Source organism: Podarcis vaucheri, assembly GCF_965113315.1.
Source record: "Podarcis vaucheri genome assembly, chromosome: 12".
NCBI classification, from domain to species: domain Eukaryota; kingdom Metazoa; phylum Chordata; class Lepidosauria; order Squamata; family Lacertidae; genus Podarcis; species Podarcis vaucheri.
Window position 1 is genome coordinate 33,680,513 of NC_138750.1, and position 22,765 is coordinate 33,703,277.

The window sequence follows — 22,765 nt, forward strand, 5'->3', positions numbered from 1 at the left end:
GACTCATCTTTTGCTAGACAAACACCCCCAAGTGGGTGTCATGACACTCCATGTGAGTGTCATGAAGATGGTGGCAACATCATTAGACACAGGATTGATATGCATGATCTAGATCCTATAATCCAATTTGCAGGGCTAAAGAAATGTAGGAAATGAAAGACAAGGAATTCTGTGTAACTCGAAATGTAGGAAATGAAAGACAAGGAATTCTGTGTAACTTGAAAACTTGCTTATTTCTACCCAAAATAACGTTGGTCCAATGAAAGCTGCACATTATCTGATTTGGATCTCTTCCACTTTAGGGCCTGGTTATTATTTAATGAGCAATAGGAAGAGCGCCTAGTTTAATCAGAACAGAGAATTACTGGTGCTATATCGACTGTCTCTGTTCTGTCTATGCTGGTAAACATTTTAATGACCCCACTGTCTTTCCGAGACGCATCTTATCACATCTCATAAAAATTGTATTATTTCTGAGCAAAGGAAAACATGGCAGCATCTACTGAGGCCCATTGAAATGGCAAGAAGGTAGATACGGGTTTCAGATTTGGATTTAAGTAATAAAGCTTTCACATAGTGATGTATTTTAATAGAGTTTCCACTACGGGCTCATCCCCACTTCTGCTTCTCCGATGTCTCGAATGCACGGGTCTGAGTGGTTTTCCTCTTGTGTCGTACTTTCTGGGTATGGGCTTGAGAAGCTTTGCCTTCACTCCGTGCTTTAGTGCTAAATTGGAGCAACCAGCAATCCAGAGAAAACTCAGTTGACATTTGCTTCGATTCAGTGGTAAACAGCAGGTTTTCCCAGGGCAAGGTGGTGGGTCAAGTGGAAGTTTGGATGAGCGCTAAGATTATTTTCAGTGGTGGAAATCAGTTCTAACAAAACAGGGGACACAAATTGCGAAGACAATTCACAGTATGGGAACCCCATTGACTTATAAGAGACTTCACAATGTTGTAGATAACAAGTACCATAATAAACATTCAGATAAAGGATATCCCAAGAAAGCAATTTCTGAAGTTCTTTCTACTCCCTTCCAGGAAAAAGCAAGAAGAAGGAGAAATGCAAAAATCCCCAGCTGCATCCACTGATTGAGACCCAGATCTGTCCATGTGACAAGTATAATGCCCAGCCTGTGGGGAACTGGTCAGACTGCATCTTACCCGAGGGCAAAGTAGAAGTACTGCTGGGAATGAAAGTACAAGGAGACATCAAAGAGTGTGGGCAAGGCTACCGTTACCAAGCCATGGCTTGCTATGATCAAAACAGCAGACTTGTCGAAACATCACGATGCAACAGTCATGGTATTTAAAAATCTCTCCTTTTTCTGGTTGGTTAAAGCTGCTGTTAGTCTTTGAATATCACAGAGATACAGCATATAAGCAGAATTTGGAGGGGGGAAATCACTGAGATAGTTAAGAAACCTTTCTCTGCAAGCCAGGAAAATTCCTTACCTTTATATTTTGCTTTTCCAGGTGTGTGTGTGTGTGTTTCCTTCTGTAAAAAAATAGATCCAGAGATGACATGAAAAAAAACCTCCAGCTCTTGTTCATCCCTTGTGGTGAAAACAGTTGCTATAGAGCATGCAACACCATGGGTTTCTTTCAAATTCACTGTATTTTCAATTTACATTATGTTTCATTGTTTTTGCTGCAAAAGACTAACAGCGCTGCTCCTCTGGAAATGCATTTCTATTGCATTTGTATATTGGTATGGTTCACAAATCGGGTGTGAATCATAGAAAAGACGGCATTCATATTCTGACAAAGAGCTAGAGTTTTATTGCCATTATTATTTATGTCTACACGGGCAAGCTGCCACCTGTCCTCAAATTCAGCAGGTAGCAGCAGTTGCCCTTTTTAAGATGTTGAGGCCTGGCTTTATCTTGCCTTTTAAAAAAAAGATAGTGCATTTATCTTACTATTTTATATTTCTTTTAGTTACAGATAGGTAGCCGTGTTGGTCTGCCATAGTCAAAATAAAAAAATTCCTTCCAGTAGCACCTTAAAGACCAACTAAGTTAGTTCTTGGTATGAGCTTTCGTGTGCATGCACACTTCTTCAGATACGTATCTGAAGAAGTGTGCATGCACACGAAAGCTCATACCAAGAACTGACTTAGTTGGTCTTTAAATTTCTTTTAGTTGACCAATAAATGCAATGCTGGATAAATAAGCAATGGTTTTATGAAAAGTGAAATCTTTCCTTTTTTATATACCTTTACATTTACTTAGTCATGTTATAGATCCACTTTAATCTAGGGGGATTAAAGATAGGAAGTTGAACTGCAGCGGTTCTCTAAGCATGACTAACAGAGCAATCCAACCCCCCTTCGTGTTGGTCAGGGGGAGGTGGGTTGAATTGCATGAAGGTGTCCCTCAAGCCAGTTCTGCTGGTCTCTGTTGGCCTTCTCCTAGCATCCACCTGCAGAGTGACATCAGCATCACCCTGCTAGCTTCCCTTTTAAGAGGCTGAGAGATAGTTCAGTGGGTAGAGCAAAGGTGTGGGCAGGCGTTATGGGGATGGAGTAGGGCTGAGCCAGCCTGGGGTCCATTGGCTCTTGAGCTGGCCCATCTGTGGTTGCATGCTGTCCCCACCTTCCCACCTAGCTGCTATGTGTGGTGGAGCAGATGTGGCAGCGTCCCCACAACTCTGTTAAAGCCTGGGACCACCTTCCGTTTTCTAGAGTCCCAGATCATGGCTATACAAGTTTTGCATAGCAGATGCATTTTCATAGTCTCCATGGAAGTGATATATTTAAGCACAAGCAGATTGTGGGACAGAGTCAAGGTGCATGACCTCAATCAACCCCTCTTCATGTTAATTTGTACCCAAACGAAGAAGCTTACATTTAGCTCTTCTACACTGATGAGGTGTGTTGAGTCACATTTTAAGAGAGTTGTGGCTTCTCTGCATAACAAATTAACTGTGCTTGCTATTCTTTGCTGTTATACATAGCAAATCATTGTCTGCGAGCCTCCAAACAATTTTCACAGATTGGTGTGAGGTGTTTTGTTTAAAAACCAATCTGTTTATGAGAGCTTGGAAAAGACCTTGGAAAATTGGGAGCTGGATATAAAGGCTTCCAATCGCACACAAAAAAGCTGTGAGTCTTGAAACCTTAGACTATAGGTAACACAAAATAATGAAAGACCTTCAGTCCGACAGAAGCAAGAGGGGCCTAGTGCCAATCATTGTAGCTCTGAAGGATTATTATTTGTAAGAGCAACTATAAAAACACTGGGAAATCAGGAACCATCTATTCAACAGTACAGAGTAGCTGGAGCGCGGGCAATGGAGCTGATGGAATTGCTATCTTGCAGTGTCAGAAGGGAAATCTTATTATGTTGGATGGAATCCAAACTGTTTGCCACAAGAACACCACACTATCCAGTAAAGAAATTAATCTCTTTTCTTTTCTTTTGGTGCCGCTTCTGAAGTTTAGAAACTCCTGAGTCACAGATGACTGGGTGAGACATGGTCTTACAGAGACACCACTGACCTTGGGTCTGATGTGACCTATAAAAATAATAAATATAAATCACGAGTACAGCAGAGTTAATCCTGTATACCATCAGGATACGTAGCAGCAGGATTAGGGACAGCAGCATTAATAGACAAGATGGTTGACTTTCCATTGACTTTCCATTGTGTTGACGTTTGTTCCAATATCACTTTTCCAGTAAGATTTATTGAGCTGCTTCATGTGTTAAGTTTTTAGTTTACACCTGTATTGAACATATGCATTGTACTTCTGTGTTTCAAAGCACGTGCTGGACCTGGGTATTTCCTGAAACAGGAGTGAGGAACCTAAGGCCCAGGGGCCCCTCCCAAGGCCACAGCCCTCACCAGTTTTGCTTCATAACCAAGTGTCCTTCTGCCTGACTAGAATGTGTCCTTGAACTCTGGTAGTGCCTTTTCTTTGGATGGAGGTTAGAGGTGTGTGTGTGTGAGCGCGCACGCAGAAACTACCCTATTGTATATAGGTAAAAATAACATTCATTGCTGTGCCAGCTTTTGCCTCTGGTCTCATCCACCACTGGGATGTGGCTAGAAGAAAGTTGCTCAGAAGGGAATGTGTCTCAGGCTGAAAAAAGTTCCCCACCCTTGCCCTAGAGGGAGCTCCTGATTGACCAGGGCTCTTTATTACATCTCTCTGGGCTGTGCCATACAAAGCAGCCTCAACAGCACTGAAGATGCTCCCATTCTTGCAACTGAAAGGAATCAATAACTTGTCTTTGTATTTTCGGTTGCATATCTATGCTGGATTGGTAGTTTACATGGCAATATTTTGGCCTGCCATTCCCTGGACAAATTAGACAGCGTCCTTTTTATGACGAATTATTTTGTTAGGTCATGCACGGCTTTCCATTATGTTGGCTCACTTACTTGCATAACAGTATTTCTAAGCCGCCCTGTAACAAAATTCTAAGGGCAGCTTTAATCAAGAAACAGAACAGTTTAAAATCCAGCATCAGTAACAAACAATAGTAAAATTAGGAATATAGGATTCAAACAGTAAGAGAGCAAAAACGGTTTACAAAGACTGGAGCGATAAAATATTTTCTCCTGGTGTCAAAATGACGCCAAGATGGTTATCAGACAGGTTTCTCTGGGGAGGATATTCCACAGCAATGACCCCACCACTGAAAAAGCCCTGTGTTCTGTACCTAGTCACCATACCACCACACTTGGTGGGAGCACTTTAAGAAGGGCCTCCAAAGAAGACCTCAAGATCCAGGCACAGGTACACATGGAGAGAGGTGATTCTTCAAATACCTTGGTCCCAAGCTGTGAAGGAAAGGAAAGGAAAGCAGTACCTTGAATTGGACTGGAAGCCAGTGGAGATTGTAAAGTACTGGCATGATGTATATAACTCAGTTAGAATCCTAGAGCTTTATTCTTAACTAATTTAAGTTTCCAGACCATTTTCAAAAGCAGTTCCCACACAGTGAGCTGCAGTAGTCTAAGCAGGAGGTAACTAGGGCATGGATTACTGAAGAAAGGCTGTCTCTTTCCAGGTAGGCAAGTAGGTAGTGTGCTATTCTTAGCTGGGTGAAAAGCTGTTCAGCTACAGAGGCTACTTGTGCCTTAGTAACACAAATGAATCAATGAACACCTCCAGACCACAGACCTGAACCTTTGGGGGAATGCAACCTGTTTAGAACAGGTTGAACACCACTTGCCCCATGGGGTAAGTAATCTCCAATATGCTTCAAAAATAATACTTTTTAAAAATCGCTCTCTTTTTTCAATGCAGAAAGAAAGAGACCAAATAAAAGAAATCTGTCAATCATCTTGGGCATCTCAAGAGAGACAACACACAAACCTCTCACAAATCTGTTTATATGTCTTCAGCAAAAATTAGATATTTGTCCATCTGTGATTGCTTATCAAAGCCTGGTGTGTTGGGTTTTTGAGGAGATGGTGGTGGTTAGATTTCTAAAAAGAAAAAAGTGAGATCTAGAGACAATATGTCTCCTGTATATCATTTTTCTCTTGATCCATTTCTTTTGTAGCAATGTCAAAACTAAGTCATTTCATTGCCCAATTTGGCATTTCAGTTTTAATCTAAATCAAATGCCGGCATGGATTTTTTAAAGAACATTAATAATTTGACTTTTTGGGGAGGCACTATTGGAATTCAGAAAATATTTTAATTGTATTGAACTGACGTTTTCTCCAGATGATACTGTGTAACTCACTTCATCTCCATTTCTCAAAGGTCTCCAACCAGTATAGCCAACATAATGCCAGTACATCTCAATAAAATCTTCAAAATTTGTGAATGGAAAACACCACAGAAAATGTTACATGTCTTCAATATATAGTACATGGTAATAAGGATATCCTAGCGTGTTCATAACTTGTTTATTTGTTATTTACAAGCATTTCTTTCTTTTCTGTATTGATTTTATATTTAAAAACATAACTTAAAACATAACTAAGCTTCAGTATCAGAGAATAATACCCACAACAAAAACCACACACAAATTACTCCCTACAAATTGCAGTATAAAGAATAATGATTATTCTTATGGTTCCTTCAGCATAAACAACTATGAGTTCCACAAAGTAGCTTATGAGATGGCAGCATTACATCATTAGTTTCCTTATCCCCATGCGCTACAAAATCAAACCACTCTGATCCAAAACTATCATTCTTTTTAGTCCCTCCAGCCAATTTTAATCTACTTAATATTTTAAAAGCCTCTTAAGCAGTGTACCGTATGTATAATACAGAAACAGTATCCATTAATATAAAACCGCAACTTGAAACTGATAAAACAGTATACAGAAGATACATACACACAGTATTAAAACATACAGAATATGTTCTGGGGATTCATATGCTTAGAACTGTCCAGAACTGGGTAAAGGAAAGCCTGAACAAAAGTTTTTATAAGATGTCTTATAAAAACATATATGAATGACATGGATCAGTTATGCCCAAACAACGCTACACAAAGGTGTCAGAATTGTACCTTGCAAAATGTGTAAGATCACAGAAACAAAAAATGGTGGTAAAACTCAAAATGGTGCTGGAAAATGTAGGGAACTTTAAAGCACTACTCAATCGCCTGTTGTGTTTTCATGGAAACTTTTGGGGGCACTGAAAGGACAACAAACCACAATTCAAATAACTCTATAAAAAGCCATTTATATAATATAATATAATATATATTTTGACCATCCCAACCATATTTTTTAAAAACCTTTTAAAATGTGGGGGCATGCATGCCTTAATAGATATAGTCTTTCCTTAAGCTTTGCTTGATCATAAAACGAACCAACATCAACCTAGTGCCCATATTTAATCCTATAAGACTAAGACTGTAATGCTACACACACACACACTGCATGTCAGTGGCAGCTGCAGGAGTTTGAATGGAGCATAAACTCACCTCTGTTGGCAGAGTCTAGTGGAGAGGAAGCACCACTGATGACTCCTTGGTGTGATTCTTGCATTGCAGGGGGCTGGACTAGATGATCCTTGGGGTCATTTTCATCTCTACAGTTCTATGGTTCTGTGAAATGTTTGAGCAACACTGATGTATGGATAATGGACAATCAGGTTATCAGTGCTGGCTGTAGCACTTCGGACAGCAAAATCTCTATTCTTGCTGTATTCCCAGTACCAATGCTACTCAAATAAATCTGAGTGCGTATTTCTAACTTCTGCAGCCCATTGCACCGGCATGACATGTGAACCCTGTTCAGAGAAAATTACCACAGCCATTGCTGTTTGCTGGATGCCACTGACGGCAGACAACTTTTGCCATTGTAATTTCAGAATCCTGCTATATAATCGGACCATTGAGGATTATGACCATCTTCTCTTGTAACTCTTCTCTTGGTCAGCACTCTGATGCACCAGAGAGATTTAACGTTTTTATATAGGTCATAATGCACTTCTTAATTCATGTCGGTTTATTTTTTAAGACCTCAGGCACAGTCAACCAGTCCAGGATGGCTTGTCTGCTGCCTTATTAGTGGGAGATTATTTCCCCCCTTAGCATTAATTAAATGAGATACATTGATTTGTGCTGACTCTACAAAGCTCTGTGTGGTTGCAAGGCTTAGGCAGGGGATTAGAGGGGAATATCTGTGCATCAGTGAATGTTTCTAGAACAGCTGTTGGGAGTATCTATGTGAAGTGCTGAATTTCTTATTTAATTGCTTATGCGTCTGATAGTAAACTCTCAGATGCTATAAAAGAGTCCATGTGGTTGCAAACATTGCTTTATTGTTTATGTGTACTCTTTCATCATTTTAAAAAAGTCTTTTTTTACAAACTCTACCCTGCAGCTATGTGAAGGGAAAGTAAAATGAAATAGAAATGCAGAAGAAAGACTTTTAAAGCTCCACTTTGTCTTGCAATGTACCTTATGAAATATGATATTATTTCCACTGATGTGTCAGAGGTTATAAATTTATTTTAGCCATTTCGTGTATTCAGAAAAGTGGACTATGAACAAACAAATCAAGGTCAGAGTGAATGAGAATATATTCTGATTCCCTCCAGTACTATTGAATTCCATATCTCCATGCTGTACAGTGCTGTTGAGAAATTGCCTCTAATGAGCTTGATGGAACAATCTCTCTAATATATCTTTGTCTGTGATTGTTGTCGGTCATGCAAACGGCAGCATAACCACAGAACTGCAGGCGGACAAGGAGGTGAGCGAGGAAGCAGTGTGAGTGGTGGTGGGTGGCAGCCTGCGGCCCAAACAAGCCAGACAGGAACAGCCAGGGCAGGGTAGAGCAGGGCTTCTTCTTCTTCTTCTTCTTCTTCTTCTTCTTCTTCTTCTTCTTCTTCCTCCTCCTCCTCCTCCTCCTCCTCCTCCTCCTCCTCCTCCTCCTCAATTACTCATAGCCGAGTAAGATTGTCTTCCATAAACATGGTTTTAAAAGTGAGTCTGTAAGTGACTGTGCGGAGGCCATTTCTGAATCCACACATCCTTCCACAGTGGGGACGTAGGTTTCTGGGTGGGAGTAGGTCATGGTGAGGGTTTGCTGAACGTGCCTTCCTCTTAGCACATTTCTCCCTTTCGTCTTGAGTTCAAGCGTCTTCAAAGCCCATTGCAGCTTTGGTAAAAGCTGTTCTCCAATTGGAGCGCTCGCAGGCCAGTGTTTCCCAGTTGTTGGTGTTTATACTACTTTTTTTAAGATTTGCCTTGAGAGAGTCTTTGAACCTCTTTTGTTGACTGCCAGCATCAACTCCCCATCATCTGTCCTACTCTGTGGCTGCTGTGCACCTGACATGCTGCCTCTTTGGCCTCGGCAATGTTGCAGGCCAAGGAGGAAGAAAGCAGCAACAAAACAGAATGGTTGCTGGGGAGCAGTCGAGTGTCCTTGGGGGTGATCAGGAAGTAACAGGGCCCTTTCTAAGCCTTCCCACTCTCCCGCCGGTTACTGCTGATGGTTGCTGTGGGAGAAGGGAGAATGAAATAACGCCTTTCTTCTCCTGCTCTCTGCAGCAGCGGTGACAGGGGGAGAGTGAGGAGTATTGGAAAGCTCACCCTGTGCACATCTGACCTCCTTTCTAGCCTGCCTGCCAGGGAAAAGGAGAAGATGCTAATTTGGGGCAAGCTGTAAGGGGAGGGAGCTTGGTGAATGTTGTGGTGGGGATGATGATGAACAAAATCAATCCTCCTGGAAAACTGGGAATATCCCCTCCCTCACCCAAATTTAGGATATTCCACCATTCTTCCCCTGAGTTTCTTCTCCTTTGAGAAAAATTAAGTGGCTTGCGTAAATGTAAGCAAGGTTTAATAATAAAACTGTAGCAAAATAACATAATGTCTGAGAGAAATTAAAACAACGTCATGAGAGGCTAGTCTGAGGCAAGAAAATGAGAAGAGGCTGTTGGTCCCTCTTAACTGACAGGACACACACAAGCCCCGCCCACCAGATACCCAACATTCCACTGATCAAAATTGGGCCCTATTGTTTTTCTTACAGTGAAGGGTTGTGGGATGGGTGGATGGGATTGGAAATAAGAGCTAGCAGGATTGGCAGCCCCTAGTATTTCTAAAAGAAATGTGTGATGTTCATGAGATGCTTCAAATAGCTCCCAAGATTATACTACCTTTGCATTTGTCCCATTCAGGTATGCATAGATTATTGCTTTTTTACTTTCTTGATGCAATTTTTATAATACAATGAAATCCAGTGAGATTCAGGTAGAAATTGAGTCTTTCGAAGGCTGTGGCACACCTTCCATTTCCTGACCTCCATGCACCTGGCAGATGTTGGGTGTCAAGCTTGCCAAGCATGTATTGGCAGGGGAGCCCAATTGATAAGACTCAGAAATATGAAATGATAAGAGCGTGAGTTGAACGGGAAAACAACAACAACATAATATTGTGGCATGAGTAGAGGGCAGCTACAGCAAGGTTTAGTAATGGCCACCAACTTAGGTGGCTTCAAAAGATTAGACATAGGAGATAGCAATGATTACTAGCCAATAACTTCCAGTATTCATTCCAGAATACGATGAATAGCAGTTCCTGAGGAGCTAAAATAGGGAGAGCGCTATTGCGCTCATGTTCTGTTTGCGGGCTTCTCAAAGGACACTGAGAGCAGGATGCTGACTAGATGGGCCTTTGGTCTGATCCTGCAGAGCTCTCCTTATGTTCTTAAGAGCTGGTCCCAGAATTCACTCTTAAGCTTACCTGCTATGAGTGTGCCTATGTTCATGTATGGAAAACCAGTGTAGGGAAAACCAGATGTTTCTTAATGGCAAATTGGAGGATGAGGGCAAATAGTTCTGTCACTAACCTGAAATCATTTGCTTTGATGTACTTTCCACTTAAAACAGTGAGACTTGCATCCCAATAAACATGCTTAGGATCAAGATATTAGAATAAATGATATAGTGTCTTCTTGCAAAGGCTAGAATGTGTCATGATGGCATGATAATCATAAATGTTGATGAGAGAATTCAATAACAGTTTAGTCAAAAGGTGCTGTGTTTTTTTGTCCGTGTCTGGTTGCTGCATCATAGCACGTTGATGCGCAAGGAAGACTCTCTTGCCATTTTAACTAGTGTCATCGTTTCTAATCTCGCAGTGAGTCATGACCTGTGAGGTGTCCATTAGCATGAAAAACTAGGGAAGCCTCTCTTCAGTAAAGAAGGGACCAAACTGCTGATGCAGAAGATCAATTGCTGTGTGCCACTGAAGCCTTGGAGGCTAATCCTGAAAACAAGATAAAAGACATGCCGTTGTTCAATTCATCACTCCATGGGCTCCTGTGACATAGCCATGAATACAAATACTGTCAGGTAGACTGTAAATACCTTTGAAAGTCAAGGGAAATTCAAGAAGTGGTGTCCTTCACTAAACCTAGAAGATCAGTTCTGTACTTGCACAAAGCAAATATATATTGGAATATCAGTATCTATATAATACATGGGTGCACAATTCCAAGTTTATATTTCTACAAATGTGTAGCTGCAAATGTTGATTCACCCACTTTCTGTGATGTAGCTGTATCTTTTGAAAATGTGTCTGACATGATAAACGTTGGGTTATTTATGAATTACAACGAGGGTTTTTGTTTTGCTGGAGAAAAGCTCATGTCTGCTCTCCCTCCATTTTTTACTTTTATTATTTGAAGTTTTCCCTTTTATACTGCTTGGATCATTATTATCCATCTTTGTAACTAATCTGTATAGACGACTGCCCAAGAAACTGGGGATGGTGAGATAGTCAACCCATATTTTATGGCTTTTAATCCAACCCGCGGAAGAGAATATATATATATTCTGATATTCAGAATATATCCAGTGATATTCTGAATATCACTCATGAAATCACCCAAGATATCCCTCAAGTAATTAAGGAACAAAAGAAGAAAAGGCACACTAATCTAGGAACTTCCTCTTTGCCCAGAACGTTGGAGGCTATACACCACACCCCTCAACAGTATTTATAGGAACTCAAACACCAGACTCTGCTCTGTTCCAGTAACAAGAAGCCGAAAGCACCAGCCTGAAGATGACGAGTGAGACCTCGTCGAAACGTCGCACAGACACCCCGACTCTTACACGGGAAGACACCCGAAGACACCAAAACCTGCATATATATATATATATATATATATATATATATATATATATATATGCAGGTTTTGGTGTCTTCGGGTGTCTTCCCGTGTAAGAGTCGGGGTGTCTGTGCGACGTTTCGACGAGGTCTCACTCGTCAGTGAGACCTCGTCGAAACGTCGCACAGACACCCCGACTCTTACACGGGAAGACACCCGAAGACACCAAAACCTGCATTCCTGTACCCGTGAAAATCTACGAAAGCATATATATATATATATATATACACACACCTTTATGATCGCAGACTAAGTTGTGTGGCAGATTCATCTGGGGTGCTATATTTGCCGGACTTTCAGGTATAATTCCTAAACTCTGTTGATCCGGTGTAATGCTTTCAGGGCCACATTAAGACTTAACAGGCAGGCAATATATTTCATCCCTACCCTCTACTCACATATATAGCAGATGCACATCAATTTATCATTTACATCAGGGGAGACTTATCTGTGACCCTGCAAATGTTGCTGGGCTGCAGTTAATTCCCACTAGCCTCAGCCAGCATACCTAGTGTTCAGGAACAATGGGAGTTGTAGTCCTATATCTTCAAGGCAGCCGTGCTTTACATGAAAAAACCCATAGGTCAAAGAATCAAAACAACTTGGCCTCCTCCCCTGCATTACCTCATTACATTACATTTCTTTTTAAGTACTTATTTTCTCAGCTTGGCTCACTTCCAGCATGCCCCCCTTTCTTCTTTTCATGTCAAAAGACCACACATCCCACTTTATATTTTAATAGGGCTGCCATCTGAACAGCTGTCCCTTCACATCTACTCGGTGGCTTCCCTGACTCACTTATCCTTTAATAGTGCTAACTAGCATGGTGCCGTTTTCAAGGATAAGTTGTTGAAGTCAGGTTCCCTATATAAACTGGGTGATTCATGAGTAGGGATGAGGGAGGAATTTGGTTCAGTTCATATTATAGAGGAATATATCAAATCCATACTTTCCAGAACAAAAAACAGCCATCCTTTGAAATTTGCACTTATCCAAAGTTTGTGATGCAGTTATCCAACCAAGCCATGCTATAATAATAACAATAATAATAATAATAATAATAATAATAATAATAATAATAATAATAATAATTAATAATAATATATTAGGGGACATTGTGCATAAAAATAATATGTTAGTAAAAATAACATACAAAAAATGCACTATATTAGTGGAAATTGCCTCCTGAAACATATGCATTATTCGGAACTGTACCGAAATATGTTTATTAGGAGAAATTCACATTAAAATGCTAATATACATGAGAATTAAAAAAAAACCCCAAAACATTTGCAAATTGCTGCAGAAATGTGAAGAACCAAAGACTGGAAGAATGAGAAACCGAAAGATCCTTCCAATGCTGTTCAAGAGGGTCTCATGAATCAACTTCCAGTACCTGAACAAGGTGTTCAAAGTCAGTCCTTTTCCCATAACGTCTCATCTGTACCTCATTTAATAATCACTTATTCATGATAGGGTCACTCTGTGGGCTGGTTCAGATGTAACACAAAACCATGGTTTAGAGTTTACCAACCCAGATAGGTGGGGTAATAATAATAATAATAATAATAATAATAATAATAATAATCCAGTCCCACTCCCCTGTCCTTTCTTCCAGGAAAAGGTTTTTGCTTCTGTTTTGTTTTTGTTTTTATTAACCACAGGCCTCGTATTTCATCCACACCTGAACAAACAGCAATTAAGCTTAGCTACTGGTAATAGAAACAAGGTGACTTCACACCTTGCTTTTTCTACTTGGCTTGTTTAAATTAACCGTGGTTGGATGACATGCTGAACTGAGGCTAATATAAAATGGAAGCTGAAGGTTGTGATCACTTCCTTACAACTGTACCAGTCAGAGTAAGAAAGAGGAGATGGAGCCCATGAAAACTCAGAGAAGTTAGGCTCAATCAATAATGGTTTAGTCTTACATGCATGTTTATCTCTTCTCATATCATCCTGCATCTGTTCCTCCCATACACATACTTGCCATTCCTCTGATTTCTCCTTGCCATTGCTCTTCTGTGTCCCTCTTGTTTTCTTCTGTATGAGTGGTTACATCCATTTTTCTTTGTGTTATTAAAACAGAAATATGGAAGAACATTTGGTCTACGCATGTGAAAGATGATAAATGTCTTGGCCAACTGTTGGGAACATCAGGTCAAAAGGCTGGAATTAAGTATTTTTCCATTACAATTAAGACTTAACCAATTTTGCAGATGTCCAGTTTCATCATGAGTCACATCGCATGACATGTAAATACATTTAACAAAGCATAGTTTATGATTCTCAGCTTTGGGATGGGCATAGTAGTCTTTCTGAGCGTTTGCTATTGTCTGGAATTATAAGAGGACTTGTATCTAAAAATCCATGTAGGTGTAACAGGAAGTGCTACATTGGTAGGGGATAGTCTGGTATTTCTGCTAGGAAGGCAAGAAGGCATGCAAAATAAGTACTTAGGAGCTATCCTGTTGCTTCCTAATAGTATTATGGGGGAAAGTACTTCCTGTATAGGGAGAAAGTACAAAGCTATAGATATATCCCAAGGACTGCAAAGAACATATGTTTGCTATCAGTATCAGGTTTTTAATCATTTAGTTTAAATGTATGAATCTACTTGGTGTAATATTTAATGTGCTATAAAAAGCTAATGTTTAATGCAAATTATATAGTCCCCTGCAATTCGTATATTTAATTGCCCAAAGCCATGTTGGTCCATTAGAACTGCAACATAACCATAAATATCTTGACTAGGATTAACTAACAATCGCAAAACAGTTGCTTTCATTATTTTGGTGGGTGCATGTTTTCCTCTTTTGAACATTTGCAGTCTAACATAGTCCTGTGCATGTTTACTTAGAAGTTGGTTCGGTAGTACTTACTCATGGGGTAGGTGTGTTTAGGATTCCAGTCCTACTTTTTAAAGAGATACATGGCTGGCTTCTGTATTGGTCATAGAGAAACACAGCATCTGATTTCTCTTCTGAGTTTGCTCACAATGGGAAGAGTGGTGTTTCTGCTGGTGTGGAAAAATACTGGGTTGCCTGGACTATCTTGTGGTGATGTGTTGACAGTATTTGCTTTTCTCGTGTCTACCAAGATAGACAACTTTGTGCACTAACCTGATAACAGAATAGTAACATAGTATGACTAAAGCAGCAAATATGTTGATTTAGCAATAAACAAGCTAAACAGAAGCTGATGGAAAAGAGAAATCCAATGACAGGCATTACCTAACTAGAGAAATGAAAATGAAGCAGTCCAGGTGGTGGGACAGCTGGATCTTTCTGTTCCTAACCGAAGTGAGCTATAAGAACCTGCTTGTCTTTGCAAATATACACACCGGAGAACTGAAATAATCCAGCATCTCTAGCAGACTCTAGTCCACAAAAGCTTATGCCTCAATAACTCTCTTGGTCTTTAAGAGGTTTTAAAGCAGAGGTTGGAGGGTCATCTGTCACGGATGCTTTAGTTGAGATTCCTGAGTTGCAGGGGGTTGGAGTAGATGACTCTTGAGGTCTCTTCCAAATCTACAATTCTATTTTTCTCTTACTCTTACCTAAGACTCTTTGTTATAAGAGCTGCAGGTCACTGCAAACATATTTGAGGCCATTTTGTGGAGATGGAGTGGAGAAACGGCAGCTTTCCAGATGGTGTTGTATTCCAGTTCTCATAACCCTGACCACGGACCACGTTGATGGGATGGGAGTTAAGGTTTTACAGCATCTGGTGGACTGCAGGTTCCCCACTCTTGGCTGTGTATTGTGTGTGCCGATGCCTCGTGCATCAAAGTAGTTTTGAATGGTGCCGTAATCAGCCAACGCAGATGAGTCCCAGGAAGCCCCCGACATATGCCGAAAAACCAACTTCCAGAGAGTATGTGGCTTTTGTCTTCAGTCCCGTTTAACTTTTCCATGGGCAGGATGCCCATAGACTTGTTGCAATGCACCCCTGAAGCTTGTTCAGTTGCGCTTACATAAGCAATCCGTTAATATAGTGATGGGCATACTGCAGTTAGATAGTTTGGAATAAAAGACCACAAGTACTAAATATTGGATGCATTAGACTATGATTTTAAATCATTTAAATTACGAATGTAATAGCATGTGTTCCTTTTTTTGAAAAAAATCTTTAAAATACAGCTCATATGATACCAGCTTGCTGTAGTCCTTGCTCACTTACTCTCTTGCATTGGATATTTGTCTGTTCTAAATGCTTCTGAAAGCACTGGCTAAGCATGTATCTTGTTTTTCTATACTGCCTCCCTAACTGCTTCTCAAATTTCATTTTGCATTAGGTGATCTGTTTATTACCATTACAGCATGTCTGCTGCTGCAGTCTCTGTCTCCCATACGGCGCTAGTGATACAGGGATGTTTGTGTTGTTGCAAGTTTGGGGGTTTCCATTGTTGAAAGAGCCAGGCAAGTTTATTGGCGAGTTAATGGCCCCTAAGTGTGGGTCCTTAGTATAAGAAATGAAGCTGCTCTGTGCCAGAGGGCAAATTGGGTGGTAGTGAGAAGACAGTGGTCAGAGTTGGGTGTGAGAACTAGGCTAGAATCTGGCTGCTAGCAGCAGCCAGAGAATGAGAGCCATGCTTGGATCCAAGGTTGTACGGCTATGGGAAAAGGAAGACCTTTTGGGCTGTTAATGCTGTGAGCCCCTCCATCATAGGCTCAGGTTGTACATATGTATAATTAAGTCATATAAAGGCAGCACAGTCTCTGCTGTCCTCATTCTGAGGAAACTCAACCCTGGGTGAGCTCCTTGCAACCCCTGGAATCTTGCATCGCTCAGAGATTGAGGTGGTGTACAACCGTATTATGGGTAGGCATTCCCTACCCTGGCATCAGCCATCAACACAGGGCATTTTGTTGCTGTTGTTGTTTAGTCATCTTAGTCGTGTTCGACTCTCTTTGACCCCATGAACCAGAGCATGCTTTGGAAACTCTCACTTTCTTCTCAAAGCTTCTCCTTTTTATGTCCCTGGAGTTTTCTTGGCAAAATACTGGAGGGGATTGCCAGTTCCTTCTCCAGGTGGATCACATTTAGTCTAAACTTTCGGCCATGACCTGTCTGTCTTGGGTGGCCCTGCACGGCATAGCTCATAGCTTCTTGGAGTTATTCAAGCCCCTTTGCCACGACAAGGCAGTGAGCCATGCAGGGGAGCACAGGGCATAGGCATTAGCAATCAGATTTAAGCCATGTGGGGGTGTCTGGTTAACTCAGGGCCTGTTCAAACATTATCACATTGGCATGTATCGTATATCCACATATTCTTTCCTGTAGTAATATTCAAGTGGTAGTCACAAGAAGCTTGGTACCAAATGTGACACACCCACACCTTCTTCCATGCATTTAATAAATGACTAAGTGAAGTGGCTCACCTTACAAGGATGTTGTAAGGATCACAGAAGGCACTGAACCCTTGAAAAATATACCAGCCTCCCCTAACCTGGTGGCCTCCAGATGTTTGGGGCTGCAACTTGGAAGGTTTCTGTATGAGGGAGATGAGCAGTTACCTGTCAGAAATTCGGAAGAGGAGAGAGAGAGGAATCATGCCCCTCTTGTTGCTGAAATAATCCCCGGGGTGATGAATCTCTGAATGAAGTGCACCAACTGCGAAAGCATTTCCTCTGAGGCCAGTTTCCTCAGCACGCAATCCTTTCAGCGGTGAAGGAGCAGCTCTGCTTGCTGCCAAAAAGATCCTTGGAGAATTGGCTAGAGGTAGCCAGGGGAGGAGGAGAACTGGGCTCGGAGGGCTATTTCCCCATCTTAAGGTTCCAGGATGAGCGTAATCTGGTGAACCGGGTTCACATCTCCACTCCTCCAAATGCGGCTGCTGGGTGACCTTGGGCCAGTCACACTTCTTTGAAGTCTCTCAGCCTCACTCACCTCACAGAGTGTTTATTGTGGGGGAGGAAGGGAAAAGAGAATGTTAACTCCTTTGGGTAGTGATAAAGCGGGATATCAAATCCAAACTCTTCTTCTTCTTCACAAACTCACAGTCCTACTTTGAGAGCACTGATCCTTTTCTGCCAAGGACATTCCAGATTCGGAGGGCGGGGTGCACAAAAGGAGGAGGATTGATGCAAGGGGTTGTTTCTATCCCTCCCCATTATTTTTCTGCAAGGGCCATGGGCCTGCTCTGCTCTTCAGTTTAACACAATGGATGCCTGCATGTAGCCATACCTCTACGCTAATACAAGAAACAAATGGGGTCTGCTATAAAATGCTGCAGTGTGGAGCGCTCCTATATTAGTGTTCCAGTCAACTAGTCATGCCCTCTCCCAGGATACTCCATTCCATTCCATTCCAGAATAGTAAGTCAGCATTCTGTAGCCCCTGAGCTTAGTTCTAATTTGGCCTTTTTTGCGGTATGCTTCTCCCTTAGGGGGTTGTTGCACTCCTTTGTGGTTTTTGTTCCATAAATATCAGCCCTCATACCCAAACCTCAGAAACAGAAAGGGGGGGGGGAGGGAAATGATAATGATATTTTGCTATACCGGTGACCAGCTAACAGCAGTGTAGTTTGTTCAGGATCCTGCAGCTCTCCAGCGACGCCAATATTAACAGAGCATAGGATTGTATTGCTACAGAAGCAAGCGGATATAACAGTACAAAAATAACTGAATGGTAAAAAAAGAGTAACCAGACATGATTGTATGTGTGTTATAGCCACCTTGAGTGCTTTGTTTTCAAGGTCAATGGTTTGCATGTAACGTTTGCTTCCAGAGCAGGTAGAAATCCCTAAATAAATGAATATATTGTCTCTTTAAAACAGTGAAATTTAGTTCTGTAGCCAGATGCTCACAAATGAGTTTTGAAACCCTTTCCTTGTGTTTAAGAATACTTGTGTGGTTTTTTGCCGGTCACATTCCTTTTTATTGCAGTCCCGTTGTTTTATATTCTAGAACTAAAATGGGTGAGCTGCCAAGCTATTTCCTAATGACCTGTCTTAATTTGAGGTGGGGTGGGGAGCCTGTTGAAGACTGGGAGCTTAAATGGACTCTTACGTCACATTAGTTTGTGACGCCTGGAAGGGGGGGGGAGGTGCCAAAGAAAAGTCTTAGCATATTGACAGGCTGAAGTTGTACAGGCCTTTGACCATAAGCACAAGTACTTTAAAGTACAAGTTGCACCTATAAAATATTGCAGCCTATCCTCTCTCATTGAGAGGAATGTTCCAGCCAGCCAGTCTTTCCTGAGACAATCCAGGATGTTCAAGATGCTCTGTCTTTCCCACCTTACGCCCAATTTTCCCCTTTTTATTTTCAAGCTGATACTTAGCATTCCCTGATTGCTGAGCACTCTCAGTCCTCATAGGGCTGTTGTGGAGAGGGGTGTGTGTACCCCCCCTTTTGTATTTTTGAAACCTCAGGCTTCCCATTTGCATGCTGATCACTCCCTTTGGTTCCTCAGTAGCACCACTTCACCTCCATTTCTGTCGGCCACCACCACCTGTGTTCGCAATTAGTGGGAGTGATGTCGCATATTTTATACACCCGAATAATGCAAAGTGTACTTTTGCATCAAAGTCTTCTGGCAGCGGGGGGTGGAATGGGGGGTGACGAGAGAGTTCTAAGGCTTGTGGCAATAGACCCTTGTTTAGCCTAATCAAACTACTATCACCTTTAAACCCATCAACACTTGGAGAAAGCATCTGTGTTTCCTTGGGAGCATTTACAAGTGAGGGCAGATGGCTGTTAAACTGCAGATCATTGATGTGGCAGATCACACACTCTCCTCCCCTCTTAGACCCGATAGATAAAATGTTAAGTTCACTGGTTTCAAGAGGATCAGGCGCCTTTGGTCTGGCTGGTATGCAAACATATGTTGCAGCCACCGCGAGATATTCCTTGCTTCAGCTGTGGAAGGGGTGCGCTGACAAACTGACTCACGAGACACCTTTCATTCAATATACCTCTGTGGAGTGTGACAGTGATGTAATGAGAGACAGGGCAGCGTCAGTTACGTTCCAGCTGTCAAAAAGTCAGAGAACGGCAGATACCAGATGAGTATGAATCCTAATAAGACACCGCAGCAGGCGCTCAGATATTACTCCAGCGCTGTCTCTGGGTATCTGCTTCTTAGTTGAATTTTAATATTGTCCTAATGACGAAGAAATTTCTGCGCTTGCAGACTCCTGCCAAGTCAGAGTTTGAATCCTGAAAGCACACACTGTAGGTTGATGGGAGGGAGGGCTTCATATACATGCCTGTCTCTCCAAGCGCTAGAATGTGGGGGGTCACCCAATGAAATTATGGGCAGTCGGTTCAGGGAGGACAAAACATGGTACCTATTTTCATTTATGTAGTGATGGCCACTAGTTTAGAGGGCTTTAATGGGGATTAGACAAATCTGTGGAAGAGAGAGGGTATCAATGTCTATTAGCCAGCGAAACTGAACCTCTGTGTTCGTCAGTGATGTGCCCCCGGATACCAGCTGCTGGGAGGCAGCTGCAAGAGAAGGTAATTGCCTCTATTGCAGGCTCATGGGCTTCTTGGAAGAATCTGGCTAGCAACTGTGGGGAGCAGGATGCTGGCCTCATTTGGCTTTTGGTCTGCTCCAGCAAGGCTCTTATGTCCTGGCATTCTGCTGTTGTTTTGTCTCCACTCAGGGTACATCGAGGAAGCTTGCATCATCCCCTGCCCCTCGGACTGCAAGCTCAGCGAGTGGTCCAACTGGTCTCGCTGCAGTAAATCCTGTGGCAGTGGGGTGAAAGTCAGGTCCAAATGGCTCCGGGAGAAGCCCTACAATGGCGGAAGGCCTTGCCCCAAGTTGGATCATGTCAATCAGGTAATTCTCAGCACATTGCCATCCGTCATTCTTTTACATTTCAAAACTGAGTTGTTCTCTCTCCTGAATACATCACTGAAGAGAAAGCTATTAAAATACATAGAGCATCATCCTCCAATGGTTTTTTAAATTCACTTAGTCTAAGTTGTCTTCCCTCACTTTGATGCTTTTTACGTATTTGGAGTCAGTTCAATGCCTGCTCACTCTTTTCTTTCCTTCTTAGCATGTGGGATCCTTGTTGGTTAATACTAGGACAGCAGCCTTTAATCATTCAGTTTTAGACTAATTAATTAACAATGTTTTTAATGCACTAAAAAGAAACCCTAAACAATCAAAAACACTCAAATTGTTACACGCAACCTCCATCTCCACTGAGCGATGCGAGAGATTTCAAGGACCCTGGCCACTCGCCCAGGGCTCGTGTTTCCTTCTGGGAATAAGGCACAGTGGAGACTGTGGTGTCTTTATTATATATGGTTTATTTACACATATATACAACCAGGCCTTTTCCCCCAGCCAGAACTCAGTTCCAGCACCTCTCAGGTGGGTGCCATTGCCATTATAAGACAACAGTAGAGGTGTTCATGGTGAGTTGTGGCACCTCTTTTTCTGGAGAAATAATAATAATAAAATAATAATAATTTTATTTATACCCCGCCCTTCCCAGCCAAGACCAGGCTCAGGGCGTCTAACACCGGGTATAAAAACAATTGATTAAAATACAACTTAAAAAATAGCACTGTATATACCACCTGGACCTAGATGAAGAGATTTCAGAGCATCCACATCCCAAGAGGCTTCCTTCACAAGAAGAGCAAAAAGCCATGTTCTGTGTCTCTTACGTTCCAGCCTGCCACAGCTAGCCCACATCATGTTCTGCCCCTGCTTCTCTGCTTCCCAAACCACTTGCAGAACTGACACTTCCCCCCTGTTGGCTTACGTCATCCACTTTGAAATCCTAACCCTTTTGGTCTCTGCTCATCAACACACAGCTGGAGGAGGGTCTCCCCTCTTTGTCTGGCAGTCTTTTCTCTCTCTTGATAGGTTCCCTGATGGGCATCACCCATCTTTGTCTCCTCTGTGCCTTACACTCAGTCCTGTCAGGCTGGTCTGACTCATTAGCATAAGCTGCATCTAGCAGCCTTTGGCACAGTTTAATCAAACCTTGATTAATTCTAACTTTTACTAAATCCAAGAATTATGGATGCCTTGCACCCACAAAACTGGCACCCCAACATATAATGATATTTAAAATACCATAAATCAGTATGTACAGGCTAAAAGCTTCCCTGTTGGATAGCAAGGCCAAACTTACACCCTAATAACTGTTAATATATTCTATTGTTGTACTGCACATTTAGGTCTATGGGCCACAATAAAGCTCACTGTGTGTGTGTGTGTGTGTGTGTGTGTGTGTGTGTGTGTAAATATAAAAGCTGAAGATAGCCAGCACCGTCTTAAAAGAGGCATCGCTTTTTCACTCTCACAATAAAGGAATTTTAAGATGGGTTTTTGTCCTGCGACATATGGGCCATGTAAAAAACAAAGCGTCCCCTTCCCACTCCCAGCAACATTATTGTTTTAATAATATGCAGATTTAATTATTTAATGGAATAAAACTCAACTACCAACTCAGGTTTCTTTAATTGGCGACAGCCCTAATTCATAATGGTTCATTGGTATTCTAGGGGAATGTTCTTTTATATATTTGACCAGACCAAGAGGGGAGCGATGGGGAGGGCTTTGTGTGTAAACGTGAAGGAGATCATAGACATATGCAGGAGAATCTTAATGTTGATGCTGAACCATCAATGGATGTTTAATAAGCTCTAGATGTGCATGGCCTCTGCTCTTGGTTTCATGACAAACTGAACAGAAGGAAAAAAAGAAAAAGGGTTTTGTGCATCTTCTCAGACTTGATTAATGTCCACCTTGAGTTTTGATTTAATCTGCATTTCTCCCCAGCAAATGAAACAGCCCAAGTTTTCATTTCCATAAATTCCCCTGTAGTGGGGAGCTAGGAAGAAGATGCAAAAGTGGGGGGGGGGGATGTTGGCAGTTCTCATCTAAATAAGATGTGCATTTACTGGATGCCATTGTGTTGACATTTTGCAGGCACAGAAGGAAATGGCCTGCTGATTTGATTTTCCACTTAAGAGGATGTAATTAGTTCTAGTTTAGAACATAATAACTGTTAAACTAAAGCTAATAAACCAAGTTTGTAATCCAATTTAACACCAAACAAAAGTAGGCATGAAGGCTAGGTTGTGCAGTGAGGTATTCATAGCGGGGTAAAAACATTTTAATAGGAGGGGCTGATACCAAATCTTCTGCTTTCAGACTAATTCACAGTACTTAG

The 22,765-nt window shown here is 41.7% G+C and overlaps 1 protein-coding gene across 5 annotated transcripts in view; it reads left to right on the plus strand.

Moving 5' to 3' along the window:
• THSD7A (thrombospondin type 1 domain containing 7A) overlaps positions 1 to 22,765 on the plus strand; it is a 272,706-nt gene that overhangs the window by 214,772 nt on the left and 35,169 nt on the right. For all 5 annotated transcript variants that reach the window (XM_082193871.1, XM_082193873.1, XM_082193870.1 and 2 more), the window contains 2 exons: positions 1,042 to 1,305; positions 20,228 to 20,406. In XM_082193871.1, the coding sequence (XP_082049997.1) occupies positions 1,042 to 1,305; positions 20,228 to 20,406 (443 nt within the window). The remainder of the gene's footprint in view (positions 1 to 1,041; positions 1,306 to 20,227; positions 20,407 to 22,765) is intronic.